This window comes from Exserohilum turcica, assembly GCF_000359705.1.
Source record: "Exserohilum turcica Et28A unplaced genomic scaffold SETTUscaffold_4, whole genome shotgun sequence".
In the NCBI taxonomy this organism is placed as follows: Eukaryota; Fungi; Ascomycota; class Dothideomycetes; order Pleosporales; family Pleosporaceae; genus Exserohilum; species Exserohilum turcicum.
In genome coordinates, this window is record NW_007360247.1 from 2,305,135 (window position 1) to 2,316,537 (window position 11,403).

At 51.3% G+C, this 11,403-nt stretch overlaps 5 protein-coding genes across 5 annotated transcripts in view; 1 reads left to right on the plus strand and 4 right to left on the minus strand.

The window, feature by feature from the left end:
- Nucleotides 1-106: 106 nt before the first annotated feature.
- On the minus strand, nt 107-601 carry SETTUDRAFT_56896 (uncharacterized protein; the record flags this gene model as incomplete). The annotated part of the gene is made up of 1 exon (XM_008029994.1): nt 107-601. A coding segment is annotated over one exon (495 nt), but the record flags the coding sequence as incomplete, so codon positions are not given.
- Nucleotides 602-2,169: 1,568 nt separating this feature from the next.
- Nucleotides 2,170-3,765, minus strand: SETTUDRAFT_172773 (uncharacterized protein; the record flags this gene model as incomplete). Its single annotated transcript, XM_008030465.1, has 2 exons — nt 2,170-3,468; nt 3,522-3,765. 2 exons carry the CDS (start codon nt 3,763-3,765, stop codon nt 2,213-2,215), a joined length of 1,500 nt encoding a protein of 499 aa, XP_008028656.1. The 3' UTR covers nt 2,170-2,212.
- Nucleotides 3,766-4,077: 312 nt separating this feature from the next.
- SETTUDRAFT_92222 (uncharacterized protein) lies at nt 4,078-6,372 on the minus strand (the record flags this gene model as incomplete). Its single annotated transcript, XM_008030466.1, has 3 exons — nt 4,078-4,816; nt 4,864-5,810; nt 5,863-6,372. 3 exons carry the CDS (start codon nt 6,370-6,372, stop codon nt 4,078-4,080), a joined length of 2,196 nt encoding a protein of 731 aa, XP_008028657.1.
- Nucleotides 6,373-8,448: 2,076 nt separating this feature from the next.
- Nucleotides 8,449-10,032, plus strand: SETTUDRAFT_33321 (glycoside hydrolase family 7 protein; the record flags this gene model as incomplete). Its single annotated transcript, XM_008029929.1, has 5 exons — nt 8,449-8,871; nt 8,936-9,071; nt 9,120-9,240; nt 9,287-9,626; nt 9,685-10,032. The coding sequence occupies 5 exons, from the start codon at nt 8,449-8,451 to the stop codon at nt 10,030-10,032; spliced, it is 1,368 nt and encodes a 455-aa protein (XP_008028120.1).
- An 802-nt stretch (nt 10,033-10,834) lies between these two features.
- SETTUDRAFT_93473 (uncharacterized protein) overlaps nt 10,835-11,403 on the minus strand; it is a gene marked incomplete at both ends in the record, with an annotated part of 7,346 nt that continues 6,777 nt past the window's right edge. The window contains one exon of the mRNA XM_008030467.1: nt 10,835-11,060. Within this exon, the coding sequence (XP_008028658.1) occupies nt 10,835-11,060 (226 nt within the window). The remainder of the gene's footprint in view (nt 11,061-11,403) is intronic.

The window sequence follows — 11,403 nt, forward strand, 5'->3', positions numbered from 1 at the left end:
AGCTGCTCTGGTGAACCTTGCCAGACAGTATCACGAACGGTGGCAGAGACCAGCCAGACGCGTTAACGCACTCGATCACTGTAACCCACTCCCGATTGCCTAGCTGTACGACGACTGCCCGACTAACTCTATTAGAGCTAGTTACGACTTTTGACGTGCTAGCGACGCCCATTGCGAACCTAGTCTCGTCAAAGTTATAGATATCCTGGTCTAGCACGCCGTACGTCTGGCGCGTCTCCTCTACCAACTTAAACCACGCTACGATTGTAGCAGGATCTTCGTACTGGGCGCGCTGGCTGTTAAGCCTTCTACTCCACTTCGTCTGAAGCTCTAGCTGGCTCTGGATAAAGCGCGACACCCATTTCTTGCCTACAGGTTGTGGAGGTGGATCTTGGCCACGCGCGGCGAGTAACGCGTCTGCCATCCGTCGTACGTCGATAATATGGGGTGGAAAACCACGACGGTCAAGGTCTAGGATCCACTGCACAAGGGACTGCTCTTCAATGGACGATAGCTTACGGTTAACAGACCGTAGCTCTAGTCGTGGCTGAGTACTATGAACGCGAGTATGTAGTGTTGATTGTGGCACATCATATGCTTTTGCAAGAGCACAGATAGATTGTTTTGGATTATTACGATAAGACGCGATAGCAAGGCTTATTCTGCCTTCACGAGAAGTATGTATAGAACGTTGTTGTCGCGGCATGGTGGTGGTTGTGTAGAGCGTCGCGTCAAGTTTGGTGGGGTGCCCAGCTTACTGATCTGCCCAGCTTACTGACCCTGCACGTTAAAGCATTTGGCTGACATTAGTAAGAGCTGACCGTGAGAGCTAGCAAGGCCCTTGTCGCGTATATAAGGTACTAAGTATTAGCACCGTCGGAGTCTTATCCAACGAATACACACTTGCCGTGGCCCAGGATTGAAGTTAATGACAACTCCAATATTACGCCGAGAGTAAGTAAGTGGGGCTGACTTGCTCGAGTTGCATTCTCCATGCCAACTGCTCAACATGTGATGTCGCTACCCTTTGCATATGTGAGGCTGATGTGATGTTGCTCCTAGCATTCAGGAATATCTCTCAGCATGTATGCAATCATATTGAGATAGGACGCAGATATCCCCGCGATGGGAACACAAAAGGAGATGTCAAACCCAGGTCTGAGGTGAGGGTACCTGACAGGGAAGATGGCTTACGCACAACCCCGCCCACATTCCCCACACAAGGCTGTGATTTGTCAACCACTACCCTATATTATATCCCGGTAGTTCCGCATACCGGCACTGCTTTTGGAATAGGGCTGTTACCAGGAAAAAGCTATGGTCAAGTCAATGTCTCCGCCTGACGAGCCTGAACCAATAATGCTTTAGCCCTCAGTACGTTTTCCAGAATTCTTGCAGGAACCAGATGGCTGTTACTGTAGATTAGAACGTGAACGCAGCCCGAGTCTATTGAGTTGAAGACAGCCGTACAGACGTGCGTCCATGACCACGCACAAACAAATCTCAAGGCTACCCGTGCGGATACTCGGAAAGAGTTTGCGTATACGACTTGACATCCGAAGCCGTGTCGTCTTTACTGGATGTATTTGGGTGTTACATGCAACTGTGGTACCATCACGGCTTTCATGTGACACAAGCCCGATGACTCGTCGAAGTGAGTATCCGGTGCGACTCGAGTAGAGTGGTTTCGAGGTTAGAAGCGTATAGCTCACTTGCGCGACGAGGAAGATGCAGGTTACTCGGTAGCTCTTGAAGCTATATCACCAAGCAGGTTGCTGGCAACTCGACACTAAAGTTTTCAACATGCTTCACTTGATTGCTCAGCTGCTCCTTTTTTTCTTCGTGGGACTCTCAAACTCACTGCCAACCACCGAAAGAGATGCATCATACTCCTTTGGTGGTATCTTTCCGCGCGCCAGATTGGACTACCTCAGCGTCTCCTCGACACCATCGTCGATGTCCGACATTGTGACTAGCACTGGTGCGAAGTTTCTCCGGACGGACATTGATCGTGTAGTGGGGACCGCACCTGAGGGAAAGTTCAGATAAAGAATGCCGGACAATGGCAAAAGGCTCCATGATTCGACGCAAGACCAGACAAAAACAGGAGCTGGGACAGAAGGTATTATGTGGCAGCAGAAGGAAATGCTTGACAGTATCGTGGGAATTGTATATTAGACTGGCGGTGGGATCATATATGGTCCCGAAGAGTTCAAGAGACCTTCTCATCTTCCAGGTGCAACCCAGCCAGTTGCGCAGCAGGGTCGGGGTCAACTGGAGAGGGCTCCAGGCCTACTAATCCCACAAGAGCTTCGTCATCAATGTAATTTCTTGTCTCGGGATTCTTATTGGGTTGCTGCCCATGGGCTGCCTTGAGCTTCAAGATTTCGTCTTCACTAAACTTCTTGAATGCCTTGGGGTTCTTCTCTTTACTGGCATGTGACTCGCTCTTGAACTGATATCCTCTAACGCGTGGCCCTTGGCCAGTCTTCTCGGGTAGCGTGGGCTCGTAGTAGGCTTCGAACGCAGCCATGTCGGCATCGAATGTGCCAGCTTCGATCGAGGCTCGCACGCCGGCGAAGAAGGATGTGAGGATGGCGTGGTTGTGCATCTGGATCAGCACCCAGCCTAGCATCTCCTTGGCTGCGAGGAGGTGCTGAAGAAAGGCACGGTGGTGCTTAGTGCAGGCGTAGCAAGTGCAGCCCTCTGAGAGCGGCATGACGGACAGCGCATGGTCGCCGCTCCACATGTCGATGCCCAGGGAGCAGCGAGTGCGTGGACTCACGCTATTCTTGGGCGCTGGGAAGGTAAAGTCAAGGACTATGCCGGCGTCGGTCGCATCGTTCAGGAAGGGCACGGTGAAGATGTCCATGCCTAGGTTGATGTGACGAAGCAGTTCGTGCGGGCTGGCGGGGACGTGGAAGGATAATCTTGGAAGGTGGTGCAGCTGCTCTGGTAGGTCATCTAATAGATACGCATCGTATATCGCGACACCGCCAATGCTGTCGATCATGTCGTCTAGCAGATGTTCGAGGTACCACGATTGCAAGTCGCGGTCGATGGGCAGTATGGGCGCAAAGATGGCCCAGCGCTTGTCACTGTCGCTCAGCGTGCCTTGCTTGACGACCAAATCGCGTAGCCACGCCTCGGTCCTGTCGCTCATCTTGTCCTTGCGCTTGAGGCTGATGGCGTCCTGGCCGAAGGGAATATCGGACAGCCCGACGGCAATGTCTGGCTGCAGCTTTCTCGCAGCGGCCGCATAGTACTCTGAGGTGACTGAGGTGAAGCCGACCGAAGTCAAGAGGCTCACCTGGGTGTTTGAATTGGCATGGGGGCTCGGGATGGGGGGGTTGCGACGCGCGCCGAGGACGAGCAGCGTGTCTGGTGGGAGGGCGATGAAGCTGCGCAATGGCTCGGCGACGCCATACTGGAGCACTGGCGGTGTCTTTTGAGGGTGCTTCTCCACGACTATAACGCATTAGCGACGTGCTGCTGTGGGAGCCGTCGGCAGCGCTACGCACAGTCTTCGAGCGGGACGTAGACACCGCCAACGTTGAGGCTCTTCTGGAAATTGTCCTGCGAGATGTGCGGAATAATGCCCCTCGACGTGCTGCCAATGAAGCCGGGCGTCAGTATCTTGTTGCGGCCTGGCACCGACAGGCGGCCGAGTCGTGGTGCAAGCGAGCCCGTTGCCTTGAGCAGCGTGAATTCGAGCATTTCAGCCGGCAGTTGACGCAGCTTCTGCGCTGAGGGTTCGGCTGACATGTTGCCGCTGGCTTTGTGCTGTTCTGATCAAGAAGCCAATCTCCCGCCCCAAGTCGATGCTGTCCACGCCGCCATGCACCGCGATTCCCGTGGCGGGGCTCATCTTCGCGCCATGATTCAGTGTCCAAATTGTCGGTGCGCGCACGTGCCGACGCGTTGCTCGCGGCTCACGTGAGCATGTCCGACATGAAGTCACGTGCATGGATCTCAAATGATATCAACTAGATTTTTGGACACTGGGGATACCACCTGGGCATCATAGACAGTGATATGCTGGCATCGATTGCTGAGAAAAATCATCCATACTATTGTCTAATACCCTAGCTTCTTCACTCTCTCCTCTCCCAAGATATCCACCAAGCTCACAAGCTTGAAGCTTGCCTCACTCGCTGTGCCTCCCTCAGCCAGCTCATTAGCATCATCATGCGTGACAAACAAACCACCCGGAAAGTCTTTGTTGAGTGGATTACCCACTGCAGCAATACCATCCGTATTGCTCACATGGTCGATACCCCTCTCCTTGTCATCCACAATAGTGAACGTCCCTACATACTTGTGCGGCGGCACTCGCTCGTAAATCACATAGGCTGATATGCCCTGCGACGAGACCATAATGTAGCCGTTAGTGCCCGCTTTGGCTGGTACTAGGGTGAGGCCCTCGACGTCGGCCTGGAGACCACTCTCGTCCCCAACTTGAGCAATCTGAACGCCCGTGTTGGAGCCATCGGGCTCGGCGTCGTACCGCCAGATTCCCAGTGGCTCTTCGCCGATGAACATGTATCCAGCACCTTCGTCTGCCACGCAGCCTTCGACTTGACCGCCTGAACCGCCTTGGAATTCCCGGACGAGCGTGGTCTGAAGGGTGCCGTTGGGACTAGCAGTCAGCTCGTATTGCAGGTATTGCGCTTTCTTGTTGTTTACAAAGAGGTATTCTTTTCCAGATACTTGGGAGCGGTAGTTGCACGAGCCGTATGGCTTGTAACCTTCGGGGAGCGTCTGGATACCACCTGGGATCTCGCGGAGGTAGCCGGTGCTGTTGACTTCGACTAGACTAGATCACGTCAGTGGATATATATAGAACTGAATGGCACCGCTTACCAAAGCGTATTATCGCCACGGCATGCAGCATATGCAAGATCTACCCTGCGATTACCAACGGTAAAGTTGTAAATGATATCGACGTTGTTGGGTTCCTCCGCGGCCAGGTGCTGCAAGAGCTTTCCTTGCAGATCAAATACACCAAAGCCCTCGCCTTCCTCAGACTTCGTCGTAGTAATGATCTTGCTTTGGTCTGGCCTAGTGGCATGTATCCATATAGCAGGGTCATCGCCGTCACCACCGTTGGCCTCAGTCTCGTATTTAGCTTTGACGGCCATGAACGAGCAATCCGGTCCAGTCCATCCGCCTTTGCAGCTGCATACATTAGGTCCAACACATTCCCCGCGGCCTGAGCAGTCGTTTTTACAAGTCGTCTTGGAACAATCGCCACCACTGAAGCCGGAAAAGCAAGAACAGCTTTCGCGGCTCTGAAAGCCATGGTACGAGCACTTCTCAGATACTGTGCTTGTACAGTTTCTGCAAGTTTTGGTTGCCGGGCTGTAATCTTTGTTCGCCTGAATGCCTAGAGGCGAAAGAACACCTTCGAGAGAGCCGATAGCGACCCCAGTGTCGTCTTTGCCCTCAAAAGCAAATGCAAGAACACCTGATGCATAACGAGCGACGGGAGACTGTAGAATGGACAAACCTCCCTTGATGGACAGATCAGAGATGCCACCTAGTGCAATGCTTCCTTTAAGTTGGGTTTTCGCATCATACATGTCAATCACTTCGTCATGCGCGACGAAAAGGTAATCTTCAGAGGTGCTGTAGTACGTAGCAAGGCCAGCAACCTCCACATCCTCAATGACAGTGTGAATTTTCGGTGCATCGGTAGCCTCCAAAGCCTGGAAAGAGTACAAAGGCTGGTCCTCGGCGGAGAAGAAAACCTGGCCGTTGGAGAAAACGGAGCAGCTTTCACCCTCGATGGCAACGGCAAACTCCTGAACCTATAGCATGTCAGTGCTGGGATCGCTTGACTCATATCGCTGGCAACCCTACCTCCAAAATCTCTGCGCCATGCTCCGTCTGTCTCAGCAAGAACTGCACTACCTTCTTCTTTCCAAACAGGAAGATGTAGTTTTCCCCGCTCTTCTCGCTCCTCCAGGTGCATGCTGTGCTCCAGTCGCCGAGCTGTGTTTTGTTGTTGCTGGCCACTTTCTCCCCAGTCTTCGCATCAAAAATTCTGATGAGTGAGTCTGGTGCAGGTATATTAACGATGAGATCGCGGTCGCCGATTCCATGTACCGGTACCGCTATTTTCGAGCGGCCAGTCTTCTCATGGTACATTTCCGTAGGAGAAGTTCCATTTGAGAACTCAAATGCCAGGAAACCTCCGTCTGCTGCACTACCATCGTTGACGACGAGTCGCGGTGTTTTCCCGTAGATGAAAGCGGTGTTGTCGCCTTCGAAGCCGGTGGCTGCAGGCACAAGTGATATGTTTGCGTCTCGAGCAGCAGCAAACGAGGCGACACTCGCTGCCCAAACGACGTATTTTGAGAAAGTTTTCATGTTGAAATCCAGGCTGAGTGGAGCAATCGAACGCGACCCAAGGTCCTCACATCGGCAGCACAGCCCTCCTTATATCTCTACGACTTGCAAGCCGCGAGCTTACCTTAGCGTCTCTGCAACCCCGTCGATATATGCAAGCCATGTTTTTGAAAGCTTCTGGTTCACCCATGTTCACGCATCGCAAACCCAGCAACGAGAGGCAAAGTGCTGGTTAGAGGTCCTGTGCATCTTGTGCCTGCCAATTTCAGCTAGCCGAACAGCCAATGGCAATGCAGATCGTCGCAACGTGAGACACTCTGGCAAGGGTATGTCCCGCGATCATCCTCGAAGGAACACAGGATTGGCATTGAGTAGCGGAACATTCGCGATATGGTTAGAAGGGATTGCCATTCGAGTAGCCAGATTCAGTCGAGCGCGTCAGGGTGCTTCTGCGGAACTGGCTTTTTTCAAATTGTTCCGTCTTAACAGACGGCTGATAATGCAAATACCCTAAACGTGTTTTCCGTGTAGTAAAGCTGCGATAGGAGCCATTACAAAATCAAGGAAAGCAATAACAAGGTGTCTATTGGCGCTCGTTGGGGGAGTCTGGTCCGCGTTCGTCAAGTACCATGCTCTTGAGGATAGGCAAATTGAGAAGACGTGACCACATCGGAGATGGAGAACACTTTTCAGGTGCTATTGCACCGAGTTCCGAATTATTAAACTATAGTCCATTGTGCTAAGGGACGGAACGTGTTGACGGCAGCTGTATAGGATTATTAGTAAGGATCACGACACCGGCTTGGTCCGTGCGATGCGACGTCTACCTACCCCCGCGACATCTTTCACCCTTTCTCAGCTACAATTATATACTTCACCGGCATATACTCTCTGATCCATTCATCACTTGCATTTAAAGCAGCATAAAGATCTAGCGGCAAAAGCTTTCATTTCTTTGGACTTTCACTCCTCGCAAGGTGGTGGTCAACCCCAGTCCAACCCCGTCTCTTCGTACATACCAGCTCGAATCAGCTCTCACAATTTAAGCAGAACTCATTTTGAATTATCGGAATATTGTCGCTCTGCTAAACTGCTCCGAATCAACACTTTGCTTCTACTTTCAAATAATGCGGAACGAACTGTCTCAACTGCGCAGCGAGCATATCTGTAGTATTTTCTTTCTCAAGGACCGCGAATTACTTGAATGGAAGGCTACATTTTGCAACATACCAGGAATCAAACGAAATGTAACAAAGTATGAATTGCACAGTTTCAGAAGGTACGTCCCCTCGTGCTGCGTTGTGCATGCCTCAGTGGACCGGATATTACCCCAATATAACAACAGTGTCAACCTGACCATCTAAGCCTCAGCTTGCCAGAAACTCTGGTACCCCATTGTATTTGCGTAACAGAATAACTCTCAGCCATTGGTGCTGCCCAATAGGACCCGCTACCAAGACTGGCAATACTCGTCTTTTAATATCAACCCCGCATTATACCAGGTCTCGTATTATCCCGACTCGGCATGTCCCTTTAGATCAGCCAGACCAAGCTTCTACCATCAGCTTCCAAGCCTACATAAAGAGCTCAGATGTCCCGCCCAAGAAGCTTAACTCGAGCTTCCACCGACACGCACTGGATCCACTGTCATCAATTCGCTTGTCATACGCTGGCCCCACACGCAACCCCACCTACCACGACTCTTGACCTCATCTACCGGAGTCTCTTGGACTTGGCGACATCGTAAGGTCAAGCAAAATACATCGTTCCAAGATGTGGAAACGTATGAGGGTGGTTGTTGGAAGACTTGGTTGTGCAACGTCAGAACAGCTTGGCTGCAGTCATGGAAAGGTCTCCAAGACGGATCTCTCACAGATCGGCCCGTGAAAGATTGCATCTGGTGACCAGAAACCCAATATCGTGCGAGTTGCTGATTGACTGTGTCTGGAATTTTCAGTAGTCGTTCATCCAGAAGCTTGCCACGATCAGGAAAAAATTGAGGAGCGGAACACATATAAAGGATGGGAATTCCTAGCTGTACAGACATATTCATCATCCGCTGAACCCATCTTCTCTCAGTAGAACTTCTTCTTCACTATGTTTACCGCATCGACTGCCGCAGCCATCCTGGCCTTTTGCGCTTCGAGCGCATCTGGCTGGGTCATTGGAAAAGAGCAGACCGAGACGCATCCCAAGATGACATGGCAGCGTTGCACCGGCAAAGGCGGAACATCCTGCAGCAACGTCAATGGCGAGATTGTCATTGATGCCAACTGGCGCTGGCTTCATTCTGTCGGGGGCTACACCAACTGTTACGAAGGCAATCAGTGGAACACTACAGCCTGCCCCAGCAACTCCGCATGTACTAAGAACTGCGCTATTGAAGGTTCTGATTACCGTGGAACCTACGGCATCACGACTTCAGGCAACTCGCTTACTCTCAAGTTCATTACAAAGGGCCAGTACTCTACTAACATTGGGTCGCGTACCTATCTAATGAAAGATACAAACAACTACGAGGTAAGCAGCAACGCAATCTCTCAATGCATGGATTGCCTACTGATGCGACTTTCGAATAATGCAGATGTTCAATCTGATTGGAAATGAATTTACATTCGACGTGGATCTCTCGCAGCTGCCTTGTGGTTTGAACGGCGCACTGTACTTTGTTTCGATGCCTCAGAAAGGCCAGGGAACACCCGGTGCCAAATACGGAACAGGTGCGATCATATAATCAAACCTCTCCTATCGCTGCTTACATCCTGCAGGCTACTGCGACGCGCAATGTGCTCGAGACTTGAAGTATGTTGGTGGAGAAGCCAACGCCGAAGGCTGGACGCCATCCGACTCAGACCCAAATGGGGGCGTTGGTAAGAAGGGCGCATGCTGGTGAGTCCATTGTCTCGTGCTGGCGACCAAAGCTAACGCAAAGTAGTGCCGAAATGGACGTCTGGGAAGCCAACTCCATGGCTACGGCCCTAACGCCGCATTCCTGCCAGCCCGAAGGCTACTCAGTCTGCACTGACACCGGATGCGGTGGTACCTACTCGCTGGACCGCTATGCAGGCACCTGTGACGCCAACGGATGCGACTTCAACCCATACCGTGTCGGTGTGACGGATTTCTACGGCAAGGGCAAAACAGTCGATACATCCAAGAAGATGACGGTGGTGACGCAGTTCCTAGGCTCAGGCAACCAACTCACGGAGCTCAAGCGCTTCTACGTGCAAAACGGCAAGGTCATTGCCAACCCCGAGCCCACAATCCCAGGCATGGTAAGACACGAACTATGATTCTCTTTCTCCTAGTAGCAAGTTACTAACGTCCATGCAGACCGGCAACTCCATCACCCAGCAGTGGTGCAACACGCAACAGGAAGTCTTCCAGGAGGAAATCTACCCCTTCAACAAGTTCGGCGGCATGGAGTCCATGGGCAAGGGCATGGCAATGGGCATGGTCCTCGTCATGTCGCTGTGGGACGACCACTACGCCAACATGCTCTGGCTCGACAGCAACTACCCGACTGACGCCGATCCCTCCAAGCCCGGTGTTGCGCGCGGCGCCTGCGACGTCACCAGCGGTGTGCCTGCTGATGTGGAAAGCGCGAATCCCAATGCCCAGGTCGTGTTTTCCAATATCAAGTTTGGTCCTATTGGAAGTACGTTTGCGCAGCCGGCGTAGGAGGTGCATGGGGGAACGAAGAGGTGTGGGGTCGTGCTGTTTTTGATTGCTTGTGTGAATATTGGGGTTGTTGTTGTATATATCTGTACTTGTTGCGTCGTTCGTTCGTTCGTTGGTAGTAGACAGATGAGCAGAAACACATTCGTTTATTGATATTTGCTGTCTTTTTACCTCTGGGATGAATGAAGAGACTTAGGAGGTTGGAATTTCAATTCCACAAACGCATTACAAGGCACAAGGTAGTTCATTTGCTACCCAAAATTGATTTACTTCGTTCGTTATTCTCGTCGTAATGTTGACTCTGCGCTGTCTCGTCGTTGGAAGCGAACGTAGGAGCCAGATTATCAAGCCATCACCAGGCCATCATGCGTGCTAATAACTATCAATCTTGCTTCCCTATATGAATGCAGAAACAAGCCCATATCGGGGTGTTCGGCATCAGGTTTCTCCTTTTTACAGTAATCTTCACACCGAAATCCCCTTACCCACATAGTCCATTGGACCCCCACATGTAAGTTACTTCTGCCGCAAGTGACCATCATCTAAGCCTATTCTCAGCAAAATTCTCTTCGAGGACCACTTAGCCTGTAAGTACAATCATCATCACCACCGAAAAGCCCATGACGCTAACTGCGACAAACCAGCCGTGCACAACTCCAAAATGCTTGTAGAAAAAACAACCGACGTAAACCGTTGCTGGCTCCCCTGTCCCTGCGACGATCTGGAGGAAGACCAATGTGACTGCTGCTGCTGCAACGTATGACCTACAAGCACACTGCAAGAAACGCACTTTGCATAGATATCAATACGTATACCTAAACAAAGCCTCCTCTTGAATAATCTTGCCCTCTTCATCTGCATTCCGATTCTCCCGCCGAAAATGCAAGTACATGATTGCGCACAAGATGATTAGCAGAAACTGCGTGGCAACTGCACACCATACCCCCGTGCGATACGAAGGGTACTCGGTTTGCATAAACGTTGTGCTGGCGTATATGCCTCCGATCACAACACCAACGTCAAGTTTTCTAGAATAGGTGTAATTTTTGTTAAATATATACAAATCCCTTACAAGAAACTAATTACAGCAAGTTTTAAGACGTGCAGCGTGCGCGCTGTGGAGCTATAAGCTATAAGAGCAGATAGTCAAGACACGTCTCACACTCAAAACAAAAACACACAGACCACTCTGCTTAGTAATAAGAGAACCCCAGCAACAGAATGCCACCAGAAAGCGATACTATCGAAGCCCAAGTGCTAGAACAGAGACAAGAGAGCCTAGGCCCAGAGGCTCAGATCGACAGGGAAATGGACAGAGAGGACCCTACCCACGCCACTCCTACCCAGCAACCAGCCAGCCAAGAGAGCGTC